The sequence below is a fragment of the Pongo abelii genome, chromosome 5 (assembly GCF_028885655.2).
Source record: "Pongo abelii isolate AG06213 chromosome 5, NHGRI_mPonAbe1-v2.0_pri, whole genome shotgun sequence".
NCBI classification, from domain to species: domain Eukaryota; kingdom Metazoa; phylum Chordata; class Mammalia; order Primates; family Hominidae; genus Pongo; species Pongo abelii.
In genome coordinates, this window is record NC_071990.2 from 37946483 (window position 1) to 37972044 (window position 25562).

A 25562-nucleotide genomic window follows, 5' to 3' on the forward strand; every position below is an offset into this window, starting at 1 on the left:
ATATAAAAACTTAGCCAGCATGGTGGTGCACACCTGTGTTCCCAGTTACTAGGGAGGCTGAGGTGGGAGAATGGCTTGAGCTCAGGAGGTGGAGATTGCAGTGAGCTGAGATCATATCACTGTACTCCAGCCTGGGTGACAGAGTGAGACCCCATCTAAAAAAAAGAAAAAAAAAAAAGCTCCTTCAGGCCGGGCACAGTGCCTCATGCTTGTAATCCCAACATTTTGGGAAGCTGAGGCAGGAGAATTGCCTGAGGCTAGGGGTTCAAGACCAGCCTGGGCATCATAGCAAGACCCCATCTCTACAAAAAAAATTTTTTAATGAGCTGGGTGTGGTGCCACATGCCTGTAATCCTGGCTAAGAGGGAGGATTGCTTGAGCCCAGGAGATCGAGGCTGCAGTGAGCCATGACTGCACCACTGCACTCCAGCCTGGGCAACAGAGCAAGACCCCTATCAAAAAAACAAAAGCTCAGCCAATAATCAATGAAGAGGACTGTTGCCCTCTTCCTGCTTCTGGCTCCTTCAGGGAAAGAGTCTGCAGGCTGGGAAACGACCAAAGAGCAGGGTGAGGAAGGGGCAAGGAGACAAAAGGAGAAGGAGGGGCTGCAAAATTCCCCACCCAGAGTTGGTTCTATCTGCCCCAGACACCTCCCAGAAGCATCACTGAGTGTTCTGGATGGAGTGGTACAGAATTGGGATCTGTGTTCTGGTCCTGACTTCCAACAGACAGTCATTCAACAAGCCCTTATCAGTATGAGGTGCTAAACTTGGTTCTGAGGTAACAGGGAGCTATCGCACTCAGGCTCTGCGCTAGGGAAGCGAATAGCTAGAAAAGCTGAATAAGAACAATGCCTATAAAGGCCTACAGAGAGGCAGAGAGGGAGCAGGGAGGGATTGCTGTGAACTAGAGACTAGTGCTGTCTCAGGTCTCCCCCCACCCCCATCCCCATAATATAACATTAACTGCAATAGCTACCCTTTATTGACATTTACTCTGCCAGCAATATATTGAGTGCTTTATATCTTTTATCGTATTTATTGCTCCTAACAAGCCTATTATGGTTCGGACTTTTCAGATGAGGAAGCTGAGTTTCAGTGAGGTTATATAAGTTACCCAAGGACACCCCATTGGTCTGGAGTCTGTCTGACTCTCCGTCTTTCATGCTAACCGCCATGCATTTCCACTTCCCAAGTGCCTAGCCCAGTGCAGGGCTCACAGCTCAGGACGGAGTCTCCACGTTCCTGGTGGGACCAATGCTGTGCAGCATCCTCAGAAACCGTCCCTCCCTCGCCGTGACACCTCTCGCCCTCCCCGATCCTGGTACGCACATGTTTATTGATCCTTTTATGCATGTAATGCAAATGGACACTTAATAATTTAGTGGAGTTAATAGTTCTGAAATATTAACAGGCTTTTCTCTTTTAATTAGCTGCTCAGAGAATGGCGGTCGGGGGCCTGGGAGGAGGCTTTCCTGGGCAGGCGCCTGGCCTGCTCCGCCTGGGCCTCCTTCTGCCAGGGATGACGTTCTGAGCCTCTCTACAGACTGTGAGCCATCGAGCGTGGGCCTCTTGGGAAAATTAACCCTGCCCTTCTGTGCTCACTGCATCGGGAGTTGCTCTGCCCTTACCACAGCCCCGCTCTCTGCAGAACTGGGTGGAGCCTGTCCTCTGTTCACCACCAGCCGGGGGTGGACCAGGTGACTTCTCAGAGGTGCTCTGAAGCTGGGGGAGGCTCCAGTTCTGTGCTAGGAAAGCCGACTTGAAACAGCCCAAACCCACTCACACCATCTCCTCCAGCCTTGCCTGAATGCAGAGCATCTTGAGAGAAAGCAGCAACAGACTTTTGGCCCATCCAGTTCTGATCATTCTTTCTCTGGTCATTAGACTCATGTTCGAGTCCATTCCCTTCCCATCCTCCCTCTTGCTCCCTGTCCTCCCAGTCCCTCAAAGGGCATACACAATCACCTTTTAATTTGCCATTGATTCATTAATTGGCTCTGTAACATTTTCTGAGCACCTATTACGTGAAATCTCCTGCCCTCAGCGCTGGGACACAGAGCCAAATGAGGCATAGCCCTTCTGGGCAAAGAACCTCTGCCCTCTCCCTGCTGCAAACCATATTAAAGCCTGTTCCCCGACACAAGGCCTTTTTTGCTCATCAAAACCAAACCCATATTCAGCCAACCTTCCCTTTGGCTGCAAAAATCTCTCCCTAACCAGAGTGCATGTGTCTCCGACCTCCGGGTACAAGGGCGCTGTCACTGAATACAGCAACCAGCCACAGCTGAGAGGATCAGTGTGCAGGCCGCCACCCCGCCACCACAACTGAATGCAAAAACAAGGTCTGCTTTCATAGTCAGATGCAAGCCTGCTACAGTTTGCAGGGCCTTGTTCCATTTGCAGAGCCTGCCACTGTGGCGCCTGGAGCTTCTGGGAGAGGCTGGCGCCCTTACAATTCTCCTCTGCTGCAAGTGGCGGCTGGTCCATTATGTCCCATTCCCTGGGGATGTTCAGCACCACTGCGCCCACATCCTGGTCTCACTGGAAGGCACACAGGTATTGAAAGTGGCAGGTGATGCTCATAGAATCTTCACTGTCTATCAGTGGAAGTCTAATCTGCACATCCACTTATAGAACTAGGGGGTGTCTGGACAGGCCACCAGGAAAGCTCTTTAATGAAGACTTTTAGGTCTCCTGATGAAAACTATAAAGGGACTTTCTCCTGGTGGGTCCCAGGATGCCAGGATTAAAACTGTTAATGATGGCTGGGCGCGGTGGCTCAAGCCTGTAATCCTAGCACTTTGGGAGGCTGAGGCAGGCGGATCATTAGAGGTCAGGAGTTCAAAACCAGCCTGGCCAACATGGTGAAACCTCGTCTCTACTAAAAATACAAAAAAATTAGCTAAGTGTGGTGGCAGGCGCCTGTAATCCCAGCTACTTGGGAGGCTGAGGCAGGAGAATCACTCGAACCCGGGAGGTGCAGGTTGCAGTGGGCCGAGATTGTGCCATTGCACTCCAGCCTGGGCGACAGAGAGAGACTACATCTCAAAAAAGCAAAAACAGCAACAACAAAAAACTGTTAATGATGAGGGGACACAGGTCATCTCCAATCAGTAAAGGCAGGACAAGTTGGACACTGCTTGATCAGAGGTTTTAAATGCAAATCTGAGGGGGCTGCTCAACGGTATAGGATGAGGGGTAGGGAGGAGTGCTCTACCTTTTACTCAGTGACCAAGTGACCTTGGGAAAGTTGTTTAACCTCCTTTAGCCTCAGTTTCTTCATCTGCAAAATGGGGATAGTACTACATATCTCAGGCTTCAATGGAGATAACTTTTGGGTTGTTGTGAGGATTCGATGAGACAATGCACATCGGGTACATTACACAGTGACTTGTACTCAGCAGGTACTTAATAAATTTCAGTTCCATTTCCATTTAATAATATAGCCCAGGATGCTTTGGGAACCTATTCCAAAGTCTTGCAAGAAAAAAATGTGAAACCAAATGAGGTCTACTTTGAAGGATTACCAGGAGTTTGTAATCCTGAGAGATCAGAACATTAAGGTGGGCTGAAAGTAGTAATCACTGGGAGGAAAAGCTCTCCCCGTGGGAATATGTAAGATGATGGTGGAAAAGAGAGGCTTCCACCCATCAGGGCAGAGAATGACTCCTAGGATCCCAAGGTCTGAGCCTTCCTGGCCCAGGGATGTGGGACCCATGGACACAGGGTTACTCATGGTTACTCATGTAAAATTTCCTTGCCTGGATCGCAGAAAGGAAAGTTCTAGCCCCACCAAGCTCTGCTGGTCTTGGAGACCCCATCACTGTGGTTCACTTAGCGCTGGTCCCTGGCAGCAGCCCAGGGTCTAGATCTGACAAGCCTGTACCTGTCAAAGCATACCTATTGAACCAAGCCCACGGAAACAGTAATTTCTGGGTGACTTGAGGCAAATCATTTACCCATCTAGTCTAGAGCCTCAGCTTCCTAACTAGAAAATGGACATAACAGGGCTCCGTATTGTGAGTGTGAGACCCACTGAGAATGGAATGCCCTGCGCACAGTGCATGCTGCCTAGTAGATATGCTAGAAGTACAGTTAGAAGGGGCTGACATAAAACCAGACTCATGAGTGTGTCTGCTCTGAGAAGGTCCTCCTATTCCAGGGTGGATCGTGATAGCCCCCAGTCTCTAGGAGTCTGTGGCACAGTCGCTAGGGCTAGGGCACCACCAGGGTAGGACTGGAGACACACTGCCAGATCCAGGCCAGGCCTCCAACCCAGAAGGCAGAGCTTGGGCCAAGAAGTGGGGATGGCAGTGGCTTTGCTAAAGCAAGAAGCCCCCAAAGCACCAACTGATCAAAAAGTCCAGTGAGGCAAAGGGATGGAACATGGCTCTCTCCAAGGCCCACAGAGCTAAACCTCAACCCTCAAGTAGGCTCAGCTTGGGGTTCTGGCACAGGCCCGAATGTAGGGGCCAAAGGGAGAAAGTGAGGCTAAGGCACTGGATTTGGGCTGCAGTGGGCATCTGGGGACCCTGAGCCCTCACATAAGAATGGATGGAGGTAGGCGGCAAGGGAGCCCTTTTCACACAGTGCAGTAGAAAAGCAACCAAACCTGGCCCGGCATGATGGCTCATGCTTGTAATCCCAGCACTTTGGGAGGCCGAGGCTGGTAGATTACTGGAGGTCAGGAGTTCAAGACCAGCCTGGCCAACATGGTGAAACCCCAACTCTACTAAAAACACAAAATTAGCTGGGTGTGGTGGATTGCACCTGTAATCCCAGCTACTCGGGAGGCTGAGGCAGGAGAATCGCCTGAAGCCAGGAGGCAGAGGTTGCAGTGAGCTGAGACTGTGCCATTGCACTCCAGCCTGGGCAAAAAGAGCGAAACTCCGTCTCAACAAAAAAAAAAAAAAAAAAAAAAAAAAAGGAAAAGCAACCAAACCTGCAAGAACTAGTTAGAGGCTCCACTCCAGCACTTAACTTGCCTAAGCCCCCACTTCCCCATATAATACAGAGGCCAATAACATTAGGCTCATAGTGTCTTATTAAGTGAGATGACATTTAAGAAAGTATCACGTAAAGTTCTGCGTAGAGCAGGACTTATTATTATTAGGTGCCGAACGACCCAAGTAAGGCTTCAGGAGGTGCAAATTGGAAGTTAAAAAGCAGGCCATAATGCACCTATTAAACCAGTGAAAATAAATTAAAATGATAAAATCCATTGTGGCCGGGCTGTGCACAACACCAGCTCAAACTTTCCGTCACACAACCCGGCAGTGTGAAATGAGAACCATAAAACTGTTCCTATCCTATGACCTGTTAGGCAGTCTCACTTGGGGGAATAGGCCCCAAGGAAATAATTTAAAAGGAAAAAGTAATTCACATAAGGATATTCATGGCAGAGCTATTTAAAAGAAAGGGAAATTGGCTCCTACCCAAATGCTCGGCAGCAGAGAAATGGTGACCCGAACTCCAGCACATCGATGCCGGGGGTGCCCTGCGGCCATTAAAGTGACAGGTCTGAGGGCTCAGTCAATAGCAGGAGACGTGTGTAGGAGATGAAGTCAGCCGAGAAAGCAGAACGGACCACTGTTTACTGCTATGTAAAAATATATTGACAGGTACAGGCAGGGAGTTTAGAATAAATGGTTAATGTTTGATGGTCATTGGGCTTCTTTTTTTTCTATGAAGTTGTTTAAGTGGATAATAATAACAATAACAACAATGAAAGCAAATCAATGTTGCAGCTTGAGAGCTGGTGGGACCTTGGCCCATAGTAGCACAGAAAGGGAGGGAAGGAAGGACAGCATTTCTGGGGGTCTCCCACAGCCTGGCAGACTCTGACCCCCCCCGACCTCGGGTCACTGTGGGTCCCTGGGTAGAGCTCCAGCTCCTGGAAAGCACCCCACCCAGCTGCAGGGGGAGATAGGAGTGCTGCACCCCAACTTCTAGCAACCCCTAAAGCCATCTCTGCATATGGAGTTACCTGGTTTCTCCAGGCCAGGCCTTGGCTTCAACCCACGAGACCAAGGAAAATTAGCTCTGAGGTTAAAGAACCAGGGAGCTGAAACGTAAGGAGGACCTCATTCGCTTTATGGCCCTTCCCTCCACTGACCTCCAGCAGCCAACTTTCACTGCCCCCTCAGTACCCCCAAAGGTTGGGAGCCACTCCTCACCCCCCACACCTGTATTAGTGGGAACACGTTGTCTCCCGTTAACCAAGTATCAGTCAGAAATCTGGGAGTCATCCATGACTTCTCTCCTCCTCCCACACCCCACACCCAATTCACCAGCAAGCTCTGTCGGCTTGACCTTCAGAACCAATCAGGAATCTGCCCCCTGCGATGCCACCCTAGTCTTAGCCCCCACTACCGAGGCCTGGCTGGCTTGTGACAGCAGCCTCCTGATAGGTCTTCCCTGCTTCCTCCCTTGCCTGCTGTAGCCTGTTCTCCACCAGCAGGCAGAGGATCTCATCTCTCCTCTGCTCTCCCTGTCATGACTCCATCCCACTTGGGGTCAAAGCCAATGCGTTTTCAACAGCCTGCCATGCCCTCTGCCATCGGCTCCCAGCCCCACTTCCCATTCTACTGCCCTCCCCACTCCAGCCACACTGCCCTCTTTGTCAGTCTTCAAGCAGGCCTGGCCCCTTCCCACCTCAGGGCCTTTGCACTTACGGCCCCACCCCCTCCCCACTGCTTGGATTGCTCTTCCCCAGCTCTCCAGAGCCTGCTCCATCCCTTCCTTCAGCTCTCTTCTGAGAGGGCTTCCCTGACCACCCTGTTTAAGACAGCCCGCCCGCCCCCACCTCCCTCACGCTCAATCCCTTTCCCTGCTATGCGTGTTCGTAACACTCATCAAATCAACACCCTGCATATTAAATAGTCACTTGTTTATTCTCTTTCTGTATCCTTTTCAAAAGGCGAGCACCCCTGGGAGCAAAAGCACATTAAATCCCTTAAAGGGATGAACAATCTTTTTTTTCAAGCATCAATTCAGGAAACATAAAGTTTAGGAACATATTTTCTTTAGCATCAGTTATATTTATAAATTGGGAAATGCAATACCTGCCCTCCTGCTTAAGTAGTCTCTTATTTTTTCTCCCTCACTGAAGGGCTTCCTCTCCTTTTTTGGCTACAATTTTAGAAACCACATAAGTGGCAGGCTCCATAGGATCTGATTATAATGCTGAGCCTCTGAACAACTTTTAAACGACTTGAAATCGAGTAGGTGGGGGGAGAAAAAAGAAGGACTCGGGGATGGAGAAGGACAACTGGACCAGAGTTCAATCATAGCCAGGGACAGAAAAGTCCCTATCAGGAGATAGCTGGGGGCTGTGGATGCGGGAGGAGGGAGGCTGCCCTTGGGAGAAAAAGGGGTCTGGAATGGACAGTGTGTGGGTGGCAGTAAAGGGCCAGTGCAAAACACCTGTCTCCAAGCCCCGTACAGTAGCTAAAAGGGAAGATTCTTGCTGTAAACTTTCTCAAAAGGAAAATGGGAGGAGGACTGGAGTTCTTCTACCCTTCCTCCTGGGCCAGGGTCTCAGTCTTGTTCCCTCTCTGTCCCGATATTGTGTCACATGCCTGTACACAGAGCCTCCCATGCCGCCTCCCTGGTGGCGGCCTCTGTGCCTCAGCCAGTGACAGCGGCAGCTTCCTGAGCCAGGCCTCGGCGATGGAATCACTCGCTTAGCAAACCCTCCTCCGAACAGCAGTGGTCATTGCCTCCCACACGCCAGGCACATGGCTTCCCACACATTCCTCATTTCCCCTTTACCACAGCCCTCTGAGGAAGGTACCAGTATTAGCCCTGTCTTGTGCATGGGGTAACTGAGGCACAGTGTGACACCTGCCCACGATCACATGGCTAGTGAGCGGCCGAGCAGACCTCCATCCCAGGTCTGTTTCAGAAGCCTCTGCTCCTGTCCTTCAGGCCACACTGCCTCCCTACGCTCCCACCTGAGCGAGAGATGGTTATTCATCGACTTCATTATATTTAGTTACTTGATTCTGAAATTAGATCTCGATGGTGTCATGGAGCCTGGCAAGTCATGTGCGACAGCTGACCTCAGAGCTGCTAGTTACTGACACCTCAGTGTGAAGAACTTCTCTGGTTACTCCCCTCCCGGGGGGGTGCTGACACACCAGGGAAGGCAAAGGTGGGGATGGAAGGTGAGCTGTGCGGGATCACTTGCCTGACCCTTCCCAGAATCCTCCTCTCCAGCTGCCATGGCACCACCTCTGTGGAGGCCTGTGCCCTGATGGGGAGGGCAAGGTGGGGCCAAAAGAAGCAATCGGGGAGAAAGGAAGCCAGCCTGCTCAGAGACATCAGCCCTGTGACCCTCAGCCACTAGGGCTACCCTTAGAAGGGAGAAGCACCTCCCAAGAGGAAGTGAGAAGGGCTGAGCAGAGATGCATGAAGGAGGTGACAGAGGTATGCAGAGGGTGAAAGGAGTACCAGTGAGGAAACTGAGGCACATGAAGAAGACCAGACCCTGCAAGGACTAGACACGCGGCAGCACTAGTCCGGTGCCCGGCAAACAGCAGGTACTTAATACAGCCAGAGTTGTAGTTAGTGTAGGTGCTCAAAAGATTGCCTGGTTAGGACACCACAGAGCCCCAGTTTGCTCAGGGTGGGAAGGAAGCATGAGCACTGGATCGGAAGGCCATGCTGGGGCTCTCCACACTGCACCAGCGCTTTTCAAAGGTGCCAGCTCCCCTCTGGGCCTCAGCAGCCCCCCTGCCACTTGGCCCAGCTGGGGCCACCGTCTCCATGCACCCAGCCCAGCCCCCAATCTGGCACGGGCGCAGCGGGTGAGCGCACGCCTGGCGCAAGCCCCAGTGCCCGGGAGAGAGGCTCCGAGCAGGCGGCTTTGTGTTTTGTGAAAACCAAATCCACAACTGAGCTCTCCAGCCAAGCAGGGCCTGCTGGGAAGGCTGGCGGACCTCCCTCCCTGTCCCCTACTGGGGCCCACCCTTCCTCCTCAGCCCCCCACCCCCCAGGAACCCTGGGCAGGACCAGCTGCCACCCCGGCTGGCATAGGGGGCTAAGGGGGATGGGTCTGAGCCCAGCTCTGGCAGTGCCTGGGTTTGCCCTCCCTCCCTGACCCCCTTCCTGCCTGGAATAAATTGGAATACAAATCAGAGGGAAACACTTTCCTCTGTTTGAACAAATTGCTATGGATTCCTCCCTGTCTCAGGTCAGGGCTCGCGATGGGGGATATTTTCACTTGCGGATTGCTAATAGACTCAGGAGAAGCTGCTGGATCGATCGAGGCCAGGAAAATTAGCCAGGAGCTCCAGGCCAGCCACGGCCTGCCCCTGCCCCCCACTTCAGGTCTCCTGGGAAGGGTGGTGGGGGCCATACCCAGGCTGGACATAAGTCCCTGACTGATGACCCAGGGTGCTGGATGCCCGTGCCCACCCCCTGCCTTGGAACCAAGGCAAAGATGACCAGAGGCCATCTGGAGGGGCAGTGAGATAAAGGTGGACCCAGAGAAGCCCCCAGAGAGGTCTGCAGGCCCCCCTACCACACATATACATAGTTCCCTGCACATAAATACATATTCTTGTGTGCAACATCATCATGCATATACACACCTACAGAATACACATGCCAGTGTATATTATATGCACAAAAAATACAAATAATGTGCACTTGCATGAAGCAGAGAGAACCGGAGGAACATGTTACAGCTTCCGTTGAGGTACCAAGTGAGAGCAGTTTATCTCATGCCAGTGGTCCCTATACACAGATACACACACACTGATCTCCAACAGAAGAGGAGGAGGGAACAATAGGGGGATGAAGCCCACCCTCACCCCAGCCAAGCTTTGCAGCCCCTGCTTCCTCAAGTCCCCAGAAAGGAGGGAGTGAACCAGACAAGGGTGTCAGTGCTTTGGGCACATTGGGGCATCCCTCAGTAACAAGCTCTTCCTAGTATCACTTGAGGCCACTTTGCCAGCAGGCACAGTAAAGGAGGTGCATGGCTTGATCAAAAAGAAAGCTACTCATGTCCCCTGCCTACTACCCTCGCCCACATCACACACAAACACACCCCTCTGGAAATGAGAACCTAGATCTCGCTTGGGAAATGGATGTGGAAGAGGAGAGAGTGATCACTGGCAGATACAGCAGGGCCACCAGCTTGGTGAGACCCTTCACCTCTAGCCATTGGTTTCTGCCTCTAAAAACTGAGCAGGTAGGCTGGGCGCAGGGCTTATGCCTGTGATCCCAGTACTTTGGGAGGCCGAGGCGGGCGGATCACTTGATGTCAGGAGTGCGAGATCAGCCTGGCCAACATAGTGAAACCCGGTCTCTACTAGAAATACAAAATTAGCTGGGCGTGGTGGTGGGTGCCTGTAATCCCAGCTACTCAGGAGGTTGAGGAGGGAGAATCCCTTGAACCCAAGAGGTAGAGATTGCAGTGAGCCAAGATCGCACCATTGCACTCCAGCCTGGGCTGGAGTCTCTCTAGACAGAGAGACTCTCTCCAGACAGAGAGAGACTCTGCCTCAGAAAAACAAGCAAACAAACAAACAAAAAACTGAGCAGGTAGAAACAGGCAACCTCTAAGCCCTTTACCTTTGACCTTCCATGATTCCAGGCTGAGCCCCCTCTCTGCTGTGTGGCCTGAGAACTTCTCTTGTTTTCTCTGGGCTTCAGATTTCTCTCCTGACAAATGATTAGATTTGCCCTAAGATTCCCCCTGGCTCTGTCACTTTATGAGTCTGTGATTCTAGATCATCTCTGTCTTGTTTTCTGCTGTATCCTCAGCACCTAGAACAGAGTCTGGCACATTGCGGGGGGTTCAATAAATACTGAATTAGTTAATTAACCTCAGGTCCCAGTTATTAGTGAAGAGAGAGAGAGAGAAATATACAACAGGGTAGAAGTGCTGCTCTGAGCCAGACTCATGAGGCTCAGGTATATTCAGGGGTGCAGGCCACTCTGGTCATAGCCCATGTCTTGGCTCCTGGGCAGGGAAGTAGACAGAATGCAGTCGACCTTATTACCCTCTAACCCCTAACAATTGTTTCACCCAGAATCCTGCCTACAGGGAGAAGGAGCAGTCTTCTAGTCTAGACTGTCCCCACCTCTATATTGGTTTTAAATTCAGTGGGATGGAGAACATGGTGCCTCTCCTGGCAATGCCCAAAGGACCCTGTAGATTCTGGGTGTGTCCTTAGTGATGCCCAACCCTGTCCTCCACAGGTGTAAGGCATCCTTCAGGGAGAGCCTGAATTCTATCAGGAGAGTCTTGGAGAAATCGACACACTTGGATTCTGGCCACAAAATCCAAGGAAGTAAATGAGCAGTGAGCAGGTCTGGTGGCTGCAGGGGAGAGTTTTCAGCCTGGAATGGAGGCTTGTACATGCAGCCCTGAACATGACACCTAAAAACAAAGAGCTCCACACAGCAGGCTGGCTCTGAAAAACCAAGACCATGGCTTAGGCAAGATGTAATACAGACTGTTGCTGCCCCACCTGCACCCCCTCTCCTAAACACTTCAGTGCACCACCAGCCAGCTCCCAATTGCCAATGCCTGTGGGCACCTCTCTGCCTGAGGGCCATCTCTGGCCACTAGAGCTTGCGTTGCCTGTGTGTGCAGTGGTTTAGGAGTACCGGGAATTAACACCCCCAGGAGCAGCCTCACCCAGTGACAGATGCAGGGTGGGTGTATACATGCCCCAGTTCCCTCACCCCACGGTGGGATAACTCTGAAGTGTGTTTCACAAAGTGTGCCAGAGTTCCAAGGGACACCGACGTAACTGACTTGATAAGGCATCTTTCACTGGCTTCCTTTGCTTCCCTATTCCTCTACCAGAGTTTCCTGGATTTACCTCCCAAATAATTACAGCATTCAGCTCCTTATCTCAGAGTCTACTTCTGGGGCAACCCAAACTAAGACTATGAGTCCAAGTGTGTTTTGACTGTCCATGGTGTCCACTATGAAATTTCTCACATGGCCACAACACAGAGTCCACATATTGCCTAACAGCCCCTCTACACACATATCAAATACCCCACCATCATCCTCTTCCGCCACCCACCACTCCCCTGGAAACTTCCTTGCCTGAATCTCATGGCTCAAGATCCAGCTCGTCTGATCAACCAACCTGTGCCATGGGGAGAAGGCTTAGGGCTGCCGGGTATTCCCAGAGTAACCTTCTGGAAACAGTGGCAGTGCTTCTGCCAGCTAACTTGTTAATAACTCTACAGTGGAACTTGTAGGCAGCATGACAAGATGTTGGACCCAGTGGAGACTGGCAGCAACCTCCAGTTCACACTACCAAGCAGGCTCACCTTCCCACCCACAAGGGGGGGATCCCCCGACATTTCCAATAAGGGCCTCTAACATCTAACCAGAGTTCTAGACCCAGAGTGAGCCCCAGATTCTGTAGTCTGGATGCAATGAGGTCTGAGAATAAGAAATGAGGTTCACAGGGGTGGGGGAAGGATTATAGAGATGTGGGCACACAATGAGCTTATAAACGCCATGCAGACATGTCCTGGGTTCTCCTAAGCCTGGGACGTGACAGGAGAATGAGAAAGAAAGCTGTAGAAAGTCCTTTGACATGGCTTTTTACTTCAGCCTTGGCACCTAATTGCTGTGTGACCTTGATAAGCCACTTGCCTTCTGCGGTCTCAGTTTCTTCCTGCAATGAATCTGGAAGATCTGTTTTTGGGTCATTGAAGGCCACTGGCTGGCAGCTGAGCTCACTCCTTGCCATACCCTTGTACCCCTCCTCATAGCCTTCTCTGTGTCTACCCTGTAGTCTTATTCCAGAAAGAAAAGTGAATTCAGGTCTTGCCGTGGCACAGAACTTCGGCTTGCCTTATGAGCTTTATGTATCTTGCCAGAAGATAACCTGACCTCCTCAAGGTTCCCTGCATTTTACTGGAACACTGGAATCAAACCCAAGTAGATGAGGCCACTGAAATTCAATTCATTCCCCCATCTCTATCCTCCCAGTATCCCTCTCAGAGATAGGGGAAATGCCTTCATCAAGAGTTTCTAAAGAATCACTTGGCAGCCGGGCGCAGTGGCTCATACCTGTAATCTGAGCACTTTGGGAGGCTGAGGCGGGCAGATTGCTTGAGCCCAGGAGTTCAAGGCCAGCCTGGGCAACATGACAAAATCTCGTCTCTACAAAAATACAAAAAATTAACCGGGTGTGGTGGCACACGCCTGTAATCCCAGCTACTCAAAAGCTGAGGCACTTGAACCCAGGAGATGGAGACTGCAGTAGGCTGAGATGGCGCCACTGCACTCCAGCCTAGGCCAAAGAGTGAGACACTGTCTCAAAAAAAAAAAAAAAAAAAAAAAAAAAAAAAAAAAAAAAAAAAAATCACTTGGGGAGAGTCTCAGGGCCAAGGAGTTACTCAAGTTCAACTCAGAGGTCTCAGTTCCTGAATCTTTCTTTCTGATAAGTTGTTACAGAAAGTTGAAATAAGGTCAATAGGAAGAACTTCCCAAAATGAAGGACCAGAGACACTGAGCAAACAGCAGTGGGGCTGCTTGGTCTCATGTGGGTGTGGGCCTGCTGAGAGGCAGAAAGATGAGTGAGATCACCTCCGGACCGGAGCCTCTCACACAGCCCATCCGTTTCTGTTCCCAGAAATCAGGAGGCTGTTTTTTCTGGAACCACAGAGCTCTTCTGCCATTGGGGCTGAAAGGAGACACCTGCTAGCAGAGAGAGGTACCAACCGGTAGACATCAACAATCCCATGAACGCGTGAACCGACAGTATTGGGGGGCGCTGGCAGACGGGAAGCTGGTGGGACTCTCATTTGAATGTCTGGGTGACCCAAGCAAGTCACCTGCCTCCTCTGGGTCTCTGTCTTCCCTCAGGTCTCTTCTGGGCATCTTCAGAGCAGCCAGGACACCCACCCCCACCCCTACCTGAGCTAGGCTGGCAGAGTGGGGCGAGGTGAGGATAGGCTGGCAGAGTGGGGTGAGTGAGGAGGAGAGCAGTCATTCACATTCATCTAAATCCCCTCTCACTCAAGAAACACCAACTGCCCCTAAAATGGGTGTTTGTGGCAAAGACTGCTCATCACCCACCCAATACCCCCTTTCCTTTCTTTCTAACAGAATACAGATATTTTCTCAGATGGGAATGTGCCCATCTGAAAAACCCTATTTCTCAGCCTGACTTGAAGCTAAGAATGGCCAGTAAGATGTAAACAGAAGTCACCGTAGGGTGTTTCTGGGAAAGCTCCTTGAAGACAGCAGACTCAGCCGACAGGCCTGCCTTTTAAAGGTTCCTGCTGTCTTCCTTCCTGGAATGTCTCATGATGGCTGAGCCCCATCAGCCTTTTGGTGACCTTGAGGCAAAATGTTAAAAGGCAGGGTTCCCAATCTTTGCTGCATGCTGGAATCATGTAGAGACTTTTTTTTTTTTAATGCAGATGACTGGTTTCCACCCCCTAGACATTCTGATTTAATGGGTATGATGTGCAACCTGGGCTTTTTTTTTTTTTTTTTTTTTTTTTTTTTGAGATGGAGTTTCACTCTCATTGCTCAGGCTGGAGTGCAGTGGCGTGATCTCGGCTCACTACAGCCTCGGCCTCCCTGATTCAAGCGATTCTCCTGCCTCGGCCTCCCGAGTAGCTGGGATTACAGGTGTCCGCCACCACGCCTGGCTAATTTTTTTATTTTCAGTAGAGACGGGGTTTCACCATGTTGCCCAGGCTGGTCTCGAACTCCTGACCTCAGGAGATTCACCCGCCTCGGCCTCCCAAAGTGTTGGGATTACAGGGGTGAGTCTCTGAGCCTAGCCAGCATCAGGACTTTTTAAACCTTCCAGGTTATTGTAACATGCAGCCAACTTTGAGAACCACCACCGTGAGGAGAGCAGAGCACCAAGATGAAAGGAGCCTTGAGAACCTACCTCGAGACTTGAGAAAGTCAACAGCATTTGTTTAAGCCTCTCTGGTCCGGTCTTTCTTTCTAGCAAACAGGCCTGGGGGTCCTTATGCTGCTCCCTTGGGCCAACCCATCTGCTATAGCACGGGCTGGGGAACAAAAACCTGCCAGGGAATGCCTTCAGAAACCTCACACTTGGGGAAGTAGACAGGCACTGGACTTTGCACTGGGCAGTCTTGAGTTTGAACCCTGACTCCAACACCACCTAACTGTAGGGCCCGGGGCAAGTCACTCAATGTGAACCTCAGCTCCTCCATCTGGAAGATGAGGGCATTAGAAAAGGCTGTGTGTTCACCAGCTCAGCTGTGAACTCCTCGGGGACAGATGTCATTTTACCTCGGCAGCCAAGACCCACCACCCTTCCAGACACTTAGTGGGTACTCATTAAATATTTGCTGGTTTTGATCAGGCATGGTGGCTCACAACTGTAATCCCAGCACTTTGAGAGGCCAAGGCGGAAGGATCACTTGAGCCCAGAGGTTGAGACCAGCCTGGGCAACATAGTGAGACCTCCATCTCCACTAAAAATTAAAAAAAAAAAAAAAAAAAAGTTAGCCGGGCATGGTGGTGTATGCCTGTAGTCCCAGCTACTCATGAGGCTGAGGTGGGACGATTGCCTGAGCCCAGGAGATCGAGGCTGCAGTGAGCTATGATCACACCACTGTACTCCAGCCTGCAAGACAGAGCGAGACCCTGTCTCAAATAAAATCAATTTTGCTGGTTTTACATTGAATTGCTACTTTGTTCTCCAGCTCTGAAATTTTCACTTTCTTTGTTTTTTTTCTGTAATAGAGACAGAGTCTCACTATGTTGCCCAGGCTGGTCTGGAACTCTTGGGCTCAAGTGATCCTCCCATCTCAGCCTCCCAATGTACTGGGATTACAAGTGTGAGCCACAGCACCTGGCCTCACTTTAGTCTTAACCAAACAGGAAAGAGAATAAACAAAAGGGCCACATTTCAAAAAGGCACCATAATTTACCTATTAAAAATCAAAGAAAACTGTGTTTCTGAAGGAGACTCCTTCAATCTCTCTAGGTTTGAGACTGGAAGTCCCTTGGTTAGACGCCAGAAGAGGGGCCGGTCTCCCGGGCTCTTGGCCTGGACCTTCCAGTTAGCACCATTAAAGTAGAAAGTCTCCCTGCTCACAGTTTAGAAAATAATCAGTGGATTTTGTTTTTTTCCTAAGACTCCAGGGTTCAGATGAACTTGGTTGAAACTAAGCTTGGGCAGTAACCTGGAAAACCAGGAAATGCCCTCAGAAAGTCCAAGGGAAGAAGACATCTGTTTTGGCCTGGCTTTTTCAGACACACTGTCTACACCAGCTGTGCCCAAGAATCATCTAAACAGCTCTTACAACCACAGATGCCTTGATGCCACCTGCAGGGTTTCTGATTCAGGAGGCCCAGGGTGGGGCCAGGCATCTGTTGTTGAAAAAGCTCTCCAGGTGGTTCTGACATGCACCAGGGCTGAGAACCACTTCTCTACACAGCTTCCAATCCTCCAGATAATTAACGTATCTCGGCTGAGTTTCTGGGACTGGAAAGGAACCAAGAAGAGCCTGGGGTGGAATCTTCAAAGCCAGCCAAGCAGTGCCCTCGAGCCTGCTCAAGCCACCACCCAGCCACCAAGGTCATCCACCCCTACAGCTCCAGCCTTTCACAGGCAAAAGGCTGGGCTTGGGGAAGGGGAGCTGCTATTCCAGCCTCCCTGGCCTGCCACATTTCTCAAAAGCACAGCCTATACCTCCTGTTGCCACATGCCACCCACACCCGGAGCTCCCTGCCATCTGCCTGCCACCCTCTCTGCGCTCGTGAAACGGAGTCCCCATAGTTCACCTTCGAGTTTACAAAGGGCTATCACTCCTGGGCTTCTCTGTAATCCCAAAAGGTAAGCGTGCCTGAACCAGCCTTCACATGGGGAAACTGAGGCTCAGAGAGGCGAGGCCATTGGGCAAGGACCCTCAGAGGCAGCAGGCTGCCCACCTGGCCCTCCAACCCCAGTCCAGACTTCTTACTTGAAGCCCTCATTATGCACAGCGCAATCCCCGGTCTAGCAGCATCGGCACCACCAGATTCACGCAGAATCTCAGCCCAGCCCCAGTCCCGCTGAATCAGAATCTGCATTTCCACAAGATCCCAAGGCAGACTTGTGCATGGGAAAGTTTGAGGAGCCCCACTCTGTGCTGCAGCTGCCCCGAGCTCCCCAGTCCCCTGGTAGCCCTTTCTCATTCCGCCTCCTCCTCTCACAGACTCTGTCACAGACTCTCGGGTCCACGTCCTCTCTCAGGCCTCCTCCTGCCCCCTAAACGTTGGTGCTCCCCAGGGCTCTGGCCTCAGCCCAATACCTTCTCTCTACTCTCTAATCCCTGGCAATTTTATTCCACCTCATGGTTTCAACCCACATCCTTCTGCAGACATAAATCCAGATGTGCAGACCTACCTCTCCTGAGTTGATCTCTCTCCCGAGCTCAGTGCTCATTGTCCACCCGATTTGTCAATATCCCACCCCAGACATGCCAGTGCCAGAATCCCATGAAGTTCAAAACTTCACTCACATTGTCACTAAAACTATTTACTGAGGCCTTGCTACGTGCCAGGCACTGTGCTCAGAGCTTCCTAGGCACCGTCTCATCACAAGCCCATGCAGTGAGTACGATGATCTCCATCTGACAAGCAGAGAAGCCACGGCTTAGAAAGCAGATGTAACTTCTTGGGCTTTTACAGCTGGTGTGGGGCAGAGCTGGGATTCAGACCCAGGTTTCTTATGCAGAAGTTGAGGCTCTTAACTACTTCACTTCCCCAAACCTGTCTGACTTCCAGTGGCTTTTGTTCAACCTGTTATCACTGTGTGCCAAGTCTCCCAGCTCCAAACCTCAGAGCCTTTTGCAGCTCCTATTCCTTGACTGAACTCTTTCCAATACACTTTTAGTGCTTAATGATGGTACAATCTTGTGTCTTGCCTTTTGCAACAGCCTCTAACTGGTTTCCTTCCTCCCCCCTCAAACCCCTACCATCTATTCTCTACATGACAGCCAGAGAGGTTCTACTAAAAAGGTGTCAGTTCATGTCCCTTCTCTGCTCAAAACCCTGCCATGGTCCCCTATGTCATGCAGAACAAAATCCAGAGTCCTTTCATAGCCTTCAAGGCTCCAAATGATTGGACCTACTAACTCTCTGCCCCCACCCTCTACTCCACTCCCCCTGGCTCACTCTGCTCCAGCCACAGTGGACTCCTCACTGTTGCTCCAACAGGCCAGGCAGGTTCCTACTCCAGGGCCTTTGCAGCAGCTATTCCTCTGCCTGGAACACACCTCCTGCAGGTGCCCACAAAGCTCCCTATGACTCCCCTGGACAACTGCAAAGCCTCCTGACAGTCTCTCCAGCACGGCCTCCTCCCACACACAGCGGCATGGCTACCTGGCCCATAATATGGCTTGCATCAACCCAGCTCCCTGTTCGACATCCTCCTTACAGCTTTGCAATGAGCAGTTCTGGGTTCAAGTCCAGGTCTGCCACTTGGACAAGGGACTGATAAATGACTTTCTCAAGGAGTTGTGATGAGACTGAAGATAATGCATACTTATGATCGCAGGCTGGACAGTCAATGTTAGCAACGTTTAATATTATTCCTGGCCAGGCACAGCGGCTCACGCCTGTAATCCCAGCACTTTGGGAGGCCAAGGCGGGCAGATCACAAAGTCAGGAGATCGAGACCTGGCTAACACAGTGAAACCCCATCTCTACTAAAAATACAAAAATTAGCTGGGCATGGTGGTGTGTGCCTGTAGTCCCAGCTACTCAGGAGGCTGAGACAGGAGAATTGCTTGAACTCGGGAGGCAGAGGTTGCGGTGAGCCAAGATCGTGCCACTGCACTCCAGCCTGAGCAACAGAGTGAGACTCCATCTCCAAAAAAAAAAAAAAAAAAAAAAATTCCTTTACTGTTCCAGCCCTAACGGCCCCAATTCCCTTTCAGCTTATGCTCCAGCCCAACTGAACAGCTCACGAACTCCTCACACACTCGGGTTCCTTAGCTTCCAGGCCTTTGCCACAATGTGCCCTCCACCTGGAATGCCCCTCTCAATCCTTACTTCTATTTGTCAAGGCCAGTTCAAATGCTCTCTTTTCCACAAGGCCTTGGAAGCAATTACTTCACCCTTCAAATTCTCACAACCTTTTATCTGCCCTTGCTACATGACATTTATCAAAATCTCCCCCTACCTTACACGTGATTCCCCTTCTCCTTCCATCTTATTCATCTCAGTAGCCCTGCCAATACCCAGAACTGAGCCTTGCTCAAGGTAGACGCTCAGTAAACATTTAATGAATGATGAGTGAAAGGAACACCACACTGCTTTCCTTCCCTGCAAATCAGAAGGTCCAGTGGGACTGAGTCTTAGGGCTACTTCTTACCAGCTGTGCAATGTTGATCAGGTCACTAAAACTCTTGGAACCTCAGTTTTCTCATCTGTTCAATGGAGACAATAGTACTCCCTGTGCTGACCTCTCAGAATGTCATGGAAGCAAAGGCTGCAGAGGCATGAAAATGCTTGGTAAGTCATGTGGCTCTTAGACACTTATAAAGGATTGTTGTTCTGACCAACAATCCTCCCTAAAAGGTTCATTCCCCCTCCCACAAAAGGATGCCTGAAAAAAACATGACCAAACAAATGGTGGGTTATCGAGTGAGGTTTACTTTCTTTCTTTATACTTTTATGTATTCCTTGATTGTTTTGCAAAGAGCACATGTTACTCATAGTAGTTACTCATAGTGTTATTCATAGACTTGAGGAAAAATTAGATTTCATTGTTGAAAAACAAAAATATTCATTCCTTTGAGCTAAGCCTTGCTCTTGCCTCCTGTATCAGCATTTAAATACCAGAGAAGCCCCTTGGTACATAGTACCTTCTAGCAGCAGATGTATGCTTGCAAAGCAGGGTCTTCTGACCACGGGGAGAAGATGCAGAAGAGGGGCCATGCGCCAGGTTTATACAGAGGCATTTCTGCAAGGGCACAAGCACCCCCATTCCCCCTGCCACAGCCTTACCAGAGCAAGAGCCCACTAGGCTAAGCTGAGCCCCAGCATCCAGCTGGGGCCTAGGGAAAACCTGATTCATCTGAGATAACAGCAAGTGTGGCTTTGGCCACGGGCAGGTGCCTAGGGACACCGGGGTGGGTACGTGGGAGCTGGAGGGAGGCTTGGAGTTCCAGAAGGCCCTAAGGAACCCTTTTCAGCCCCAGGTTGAGGAATGAGCATAACTCATCCCTCAGATAGGGTGAGGCCCACGGGAGCCCAGGAAAGGCAAGAAGCAATGTGGCGGCCAAGCCCTCCCCCTGCTGGCCACATCTGGAACGGCAGCAGCTGCCACACAGGGCAGGGCCCCTAGGCAGTTACACACACACCAGAAACCTGGGACCGTGTCAGGCTCAGGTGTCCGGAGGTGGGAGGTGAGGCAGGGCTCTTCCAGGACTGAGAGGCCCAAGACTCCATCTCCTAGGTCCTCTGTCTTCACCAGGTGGATCATCTCCTAGCCCACCTTCCATGAGCCCAGCCATGAGATGAAAGTGGGGAGAGGGGCGGGGGGGAGTGGCAGGGAGGTGGGGGCAGTGACATTTGGGGTGGGGGTGTCTTCCACATTCCTGCCTCTGTCTCACTCCTCCAAGGCCCTCCCCCATGCCTCCTGGGCAGCTGGGAGAAGCTGGGGCTGCTACCACTGCCCGGATTTCCACTCCCGCCCCCAGGTATTGATTTCCTGCATCATTCATTTGCCAGGCCTTGGCGGCTGTGATTAGCTCCCTCCATTCTCCCTACAGATTCCACTCCCTTCCCCCCCAGCCTGTCCCTCCATGTTCCAGCAAAGCAGAGCTAATATACCAGGCTCGAAATGAGGCTTTGCCACCTTGGCCTCAGCAGCTCACAGCCAGGCCTAGCCAAGTAGCTCTCAGCTCTCCCCTGGCCACCCCCTCAAGGACGCTTTCCTGCTAACAAAATCCCCTCTAACTGACCTCCTCCCCTCACCTAGAGCCCCCGCCCACCCTTGGAGCAGACTCCCATCCTGTAATGTCGGGTGGGACATCATAAGGATCTTGACCCTAAGGCGGGGGCTCTCCAGCCTGACACCAAGGGTCTGGGGAGCCCTCAGGCTGGCTAAAGGGCCAAAATCAACTTGGGGTGGGGAGGTAACACCAGCAAAGCAAACCAACCAGCTTGGATTTGTGGACACAATGTGCTCTCCCTCGCTTGTGCAATTTCTGTAAGTGAAAAGAAAGAAAGAACAGAAGCACGGAGCTTCTTGAGGACATTAAGAGAACCCCAAGCCCCTGTTAGCCCCAGGAAACCAAAGTTTCAAGGCATGGGGTAGGAACTCCAGTGAAAAACCTCAAGTGCCCACACCCAGATCAACACCCAGGACATGACACTGGGACACTCACTTCCTGAAATTCCTTCTCCGTGCTCCCCAGAGGAGGGAAAAAAACCTGACTTAGTGATAATTCTGTAAGCTATGTTGCTCTTGTCAAATTATTCAACATCTGTCTTCATGTTCCTACAAAAATTAGCATAGGATAGTAGTTTCTGATGACACCTTTGGTGAAATATTTTGACTTCCACCAGTAAGTTGCAAACAACCTGTCTTAAGGATAATGTCAATTCCCACTTCTGCATATTAAATAATTCAGGGGTTTGTTGTGTTTTTGTAAGGGAGAGGAATCCCACTGACCTGCGGTCCGACTGCTATGAGAGGAGGAGAAGCCAGGACAGAAGGCGGGGTGTTCCCAGACGCTATCCGTATGCAAGATATTCCTCTTCCACCACTTGGCTACTGCCTTTGCCCCAGAACTAGGCCACTGGGGCCAGTCCAGCCCCCTGGCTTGCCAGAAAGCAGATTACAGGATCCACCCCAGAGGACAACAAACTGGGCCAGGAGATTGGGAGGTGAGGAGGGAGGCAGAACCGGCTCCAAATGGACCATCTGGTCCAGCATTTGGCTGTTGTGGCATCTGTGCCCCAAAGAACAACGCCACCTGGCCAAACTGAGAGTGCTGCCTCCCCAGCCCTATTGCAGACCATGGATCCTAGGGCAGGTGGTGGACCTCAGTGGGAAGCAGGACATAGGGTTCTAGGCACCTACCTCCTACCAGCCTCAGCAGAGACACACAGCCTAGGCCGAATGCCGTCAGGTTCGCTCTCCACCGCCTGCTCGTCTTCCTCCCCTCTGTTCAGCCCCTCCCTTATCCACACAGGCCTGGGGGCAGAGGGGCAGAGGCAGGGGATCCCTCCCCAGGATATACATTTTTCTCCTATGTCTTGAATTAGACCTGCTGCCTCCCTCCCCAGTGTCAGGGCAATACTAGGCTTCCAGCCTATTCTGTCTTCTAGGGCTGCAGGCTAGGACTCTGTGACTCGCCCTAAGCAGAGACCCTTAAACAATGCCCCACTGCCCTGCTAGAAACCAAGTCCTAGAGAGACTTCTCATGGAGAAAGAATTTCCAACCTGCCCCCAACTATAGCCCTTTCTTCATTCAACAAATACCCGCCGAGTTCCTGCGGTTGTGCCAGGGACCATGTTGGATGCTGGATGCAATGCCGGGCTGGAGTGGCCATCCCTGGTCCCTATGTGCCGCCTTCACTCTCATGCTGTTTCTTCTGCTTTGCGGGTACAGAAAGACTGCTGGGGAGGGGGGCAGAAGAACTAGTCCCAGATCTTCGACCTACTTCTTAAGCCAGTCCTTATCCTACAGAGATCCTCCCTTCTGCTGTATCTGGCCAAAGATTCTAGCATCACAAGGAACTCAGCGACCTCCTGTCATCCTCCTCCTCCTCCTAAATCTTCTGCCTTCATCCACCTCAATAAAGACTTTTTACCCAGCAATTCCCCTGAAGCCCCAACACCGCCTGAAGCCAAGCTCTCAAAGGAAAAGTGGCATGTCACCCAAGGGCCCGGAGTCAGCCCCAGCACATCCAGCCCACTTTGATTGGCTCTGAGTGAGAGCAACTGGGACCTAGGCACAGGCAGGAGGGGAGAAAACACAGAGAGAAGAGGGTATAGATAAGCCTATGGCTGAATCCTGGCCCTAGAGTACTCTGAAATGAGGATCCACAGAGACCACTGCCCCGACTCCAAACCCCACTCTCATTGCTCGGTTTACTAGACTAGGAACAGAGGAACCTCCTGAAGATGAGCCCCAAGCAGCCTAGAGGAGGTTAGAGAAGCTGGAGGAGATGGAGGACAGGGATGACCAGGAGTGGGTCTTGCCAAATGCACCCAACGGCACAGGGAAGGAAGGTAGAGTGGAGGGCAGCAGCATGCAGGAAGGGCTCGCCATCACCCTCCCCAGCCCCGGGGCTGTGGTGAGAAGGCAAAGACCTCAGCAGCACCTCTCTTAGGCACCTTGACTTGGGGAGAAAGAAGAAAGTGAAACCCCAGTCCACTGGCATCTTCATCTGCCCTGGAGAGGCCAAGGCCTCCAGTACCTGCCCCGTGGCTCCTCCCCCCAAACCCAGCCTCTCCCAGTCCCTGCTGCATTCTTCCCTGCGTTTCCTGGCCTCTGTGAGGGGCCAGGCAGTAAGAGACACACAAACTAATTAAGAAGCAGAGTTCGGCCAGATGCCTGGGCTATTCTCACCAGAGAATTAAGCCCAAGCCAGCTAGCTGGGCAGGGCCAGGAGCATGTCACCTCTCAGACACCCTTCAGGACACCCCTTCCTCTTCCCAGGCACAGGCAGATGGGTCAGCACCCTCCAGGGTGCTTCAGCCTCAGCACCTGAGGCTGGCAACCAGTAGTCAGTGCCTATACCACCCCACAAAGAACAGGTCAGACTCCCCTGGATCTAAAAGAGGAATCATTAGTCCCTCCACTCAACAGAAAAGGAAAGAGAGAATCCTGCCCTCTCCAGTCACACATCACTAAAAAGGGACCTGGACAAACCATCCTGCAGTAAAGAGAAAGCAAAGTAAGGGCCACTGGGCCCCTGAGAATGATTTTCTGTGCTGTGGGGTTAAGGCACTGCGGGAGGCTGAGCCCAGGTGACTGAATGGATGATGCCTGCCCCGAGCCTTCCCCGGGAAAACCCACAGGATGGAAGGGGGAAGGGGTAACCAGAGTCTCCCTTGGTAACCACAGCGAGGCGTGAGGACGCAGGAGCAAGGCTGCGTGGCAGGAGGCAGAGTTTGGACACGTATCCCGGTGGGTGCGTGCCGTGTTTGCGTTTTCTGGGGATGGTGGCTGAATGTGTCTGTGTGTGCGCGCAGGAAGAAGGAAGGTGGGGTTGGGGTTTGTAGCTAGGAACCGGGGACAGGAAGAACTGGTTCAGGGAAGGTCCGAAAAGGGATGCCGGGGTCGAAGGCGCCGGAGCCAGGGGATGCCGGCATCCTGACCAGGCTGTCAAGTCGTGAGTAGAAGAAGCGAAGCCGCAGCAACAGCGGGGAAGGCGAGCCCGCCGCCCGGCCCCGGTGCTGACAGCCGGCTCGCCCGCAAGCCGCGCGGCAACTCCGGCTCATGCATCGCTTGGCTTCCACTCCGGAGGCCGAGCCAGGACGAGGTTTCGGTGCAAGTCGCTGCACCAGTCCTGGGCTGGGTTTGTCCGGGTCTCCCGAGCCGACCGGGTGCTCTCAAGGGTTCCTAATCATTCCCACCTCTAGCAGGGTGTGGGAAAGTGGGTGCCTCCCCCTGACATCCCGGCTTCACCAGACCCTACGACCGGCCCCTGTGTTCCGAAGCAGCTAGCTCGGTCTCCTCGCGCCCTGGAGAGGGCGGGGACGGGGGCATCCACTCCAGAGTCCGAGTCGAGGTCTCCACCAAACCCCGGCAGCGCGCACTTTGCGCCTCTTGCAAAGTTTCCGCGCGAGGTTAAGCCAAGCTGGAGCGGGACGCGGGCTCTTACCGTAGACTCCTTGTCCCCGGCAGTGGAAGGGGATCAGCGCCAGAAGTAGAAGGCAGGTCACCTCCATCTTCACGGCCGGTGCTTCATCCCCGCGAGGCAGCGCAGCCCGAGAGGCGGCGGGGGGCGCATTCGTCGGGGCCCCGCGACGCCCCTATGTCCCCCCCTTTCCCTGAGAGGTGAGAGAGAGAGCGGCGACGAAGACCAGAAGACTGAAGAGGCGGAGGTGGCGGCGACCCGGGTTTCTCCTCCGGCGGGGCCGCTGCCCGCGTGGGGACGCAGGGGGCGCTGGCCCAGCCCCGGGTGCCTCGGCGCGCCCGGCACAGCAGCCAGCGCCCCGACCCGAGGAGCCCGGCCGCCGAGCCGCCCCGGGTCCCCAGGGCTGTCCGCGCGGGATGCTGGGCGCCGGGGACCTCTCGGCGGCGGCGGCGGCGGCGCTTCGATCCAACAGGCCACGGACGACTGACAAACTTGTCGTTTCCCCGCACTGGGGCCGCCCCTCAGCGGAGCGGAGTCAGGGAGGCCGGGGCTCCGCTCGAGTTAATCAATCTGCTGTTTCCAGTCCTGCGGCCGCTGCCGTGGGCTCAGCGGCCCGACTCCAGGGGGCCGGGCTGAAAGCACTCGCGGCGGCGAAGGAGCCCCGGGCCCGGCCCTCCTGATCCAGGGAGCAGCGCGGGCTGGGTTCGGCCGAGGGACGAGCGCCACGGATCCCCGGGTCCCCGGGTCCGTGAAGTTAGCCGAGCCGCCGATAA

At 52.5% G+C, this 25562-nt stretch overlaps 1 protein-coding gene across 2 annotated transcripts in view; it reads right to left on the bottom strand.

The window, feature by feature from the left end:
- Positions 1 to 25158, bottom strand: part of MDGA1 (MAM domain containing glycosylphosphatidylinositol anchor 1) — a 60109-nt gene extending 34951 nt beyond the window's left edge. The window contains exon 1 of one of the 2 annotated variants that reach the window (XM_054558759.2): positions 24814 to 25158. In XM_054558759.2, coding sequence (XP_054414734.2) covers positions 24814 to 24880 — 67 coding nt within the window. In that variant the 5' untranslated portion in view covers positions 24881 to 25158. The remainder of the gene's footprint in view (positions 1 to 24813) is intronic. The other variant, XM_024249145.3, reaches the window with a different exon arrangement.
- Positions 25159 to 25562: the final 404 nt, after the last annotated feature.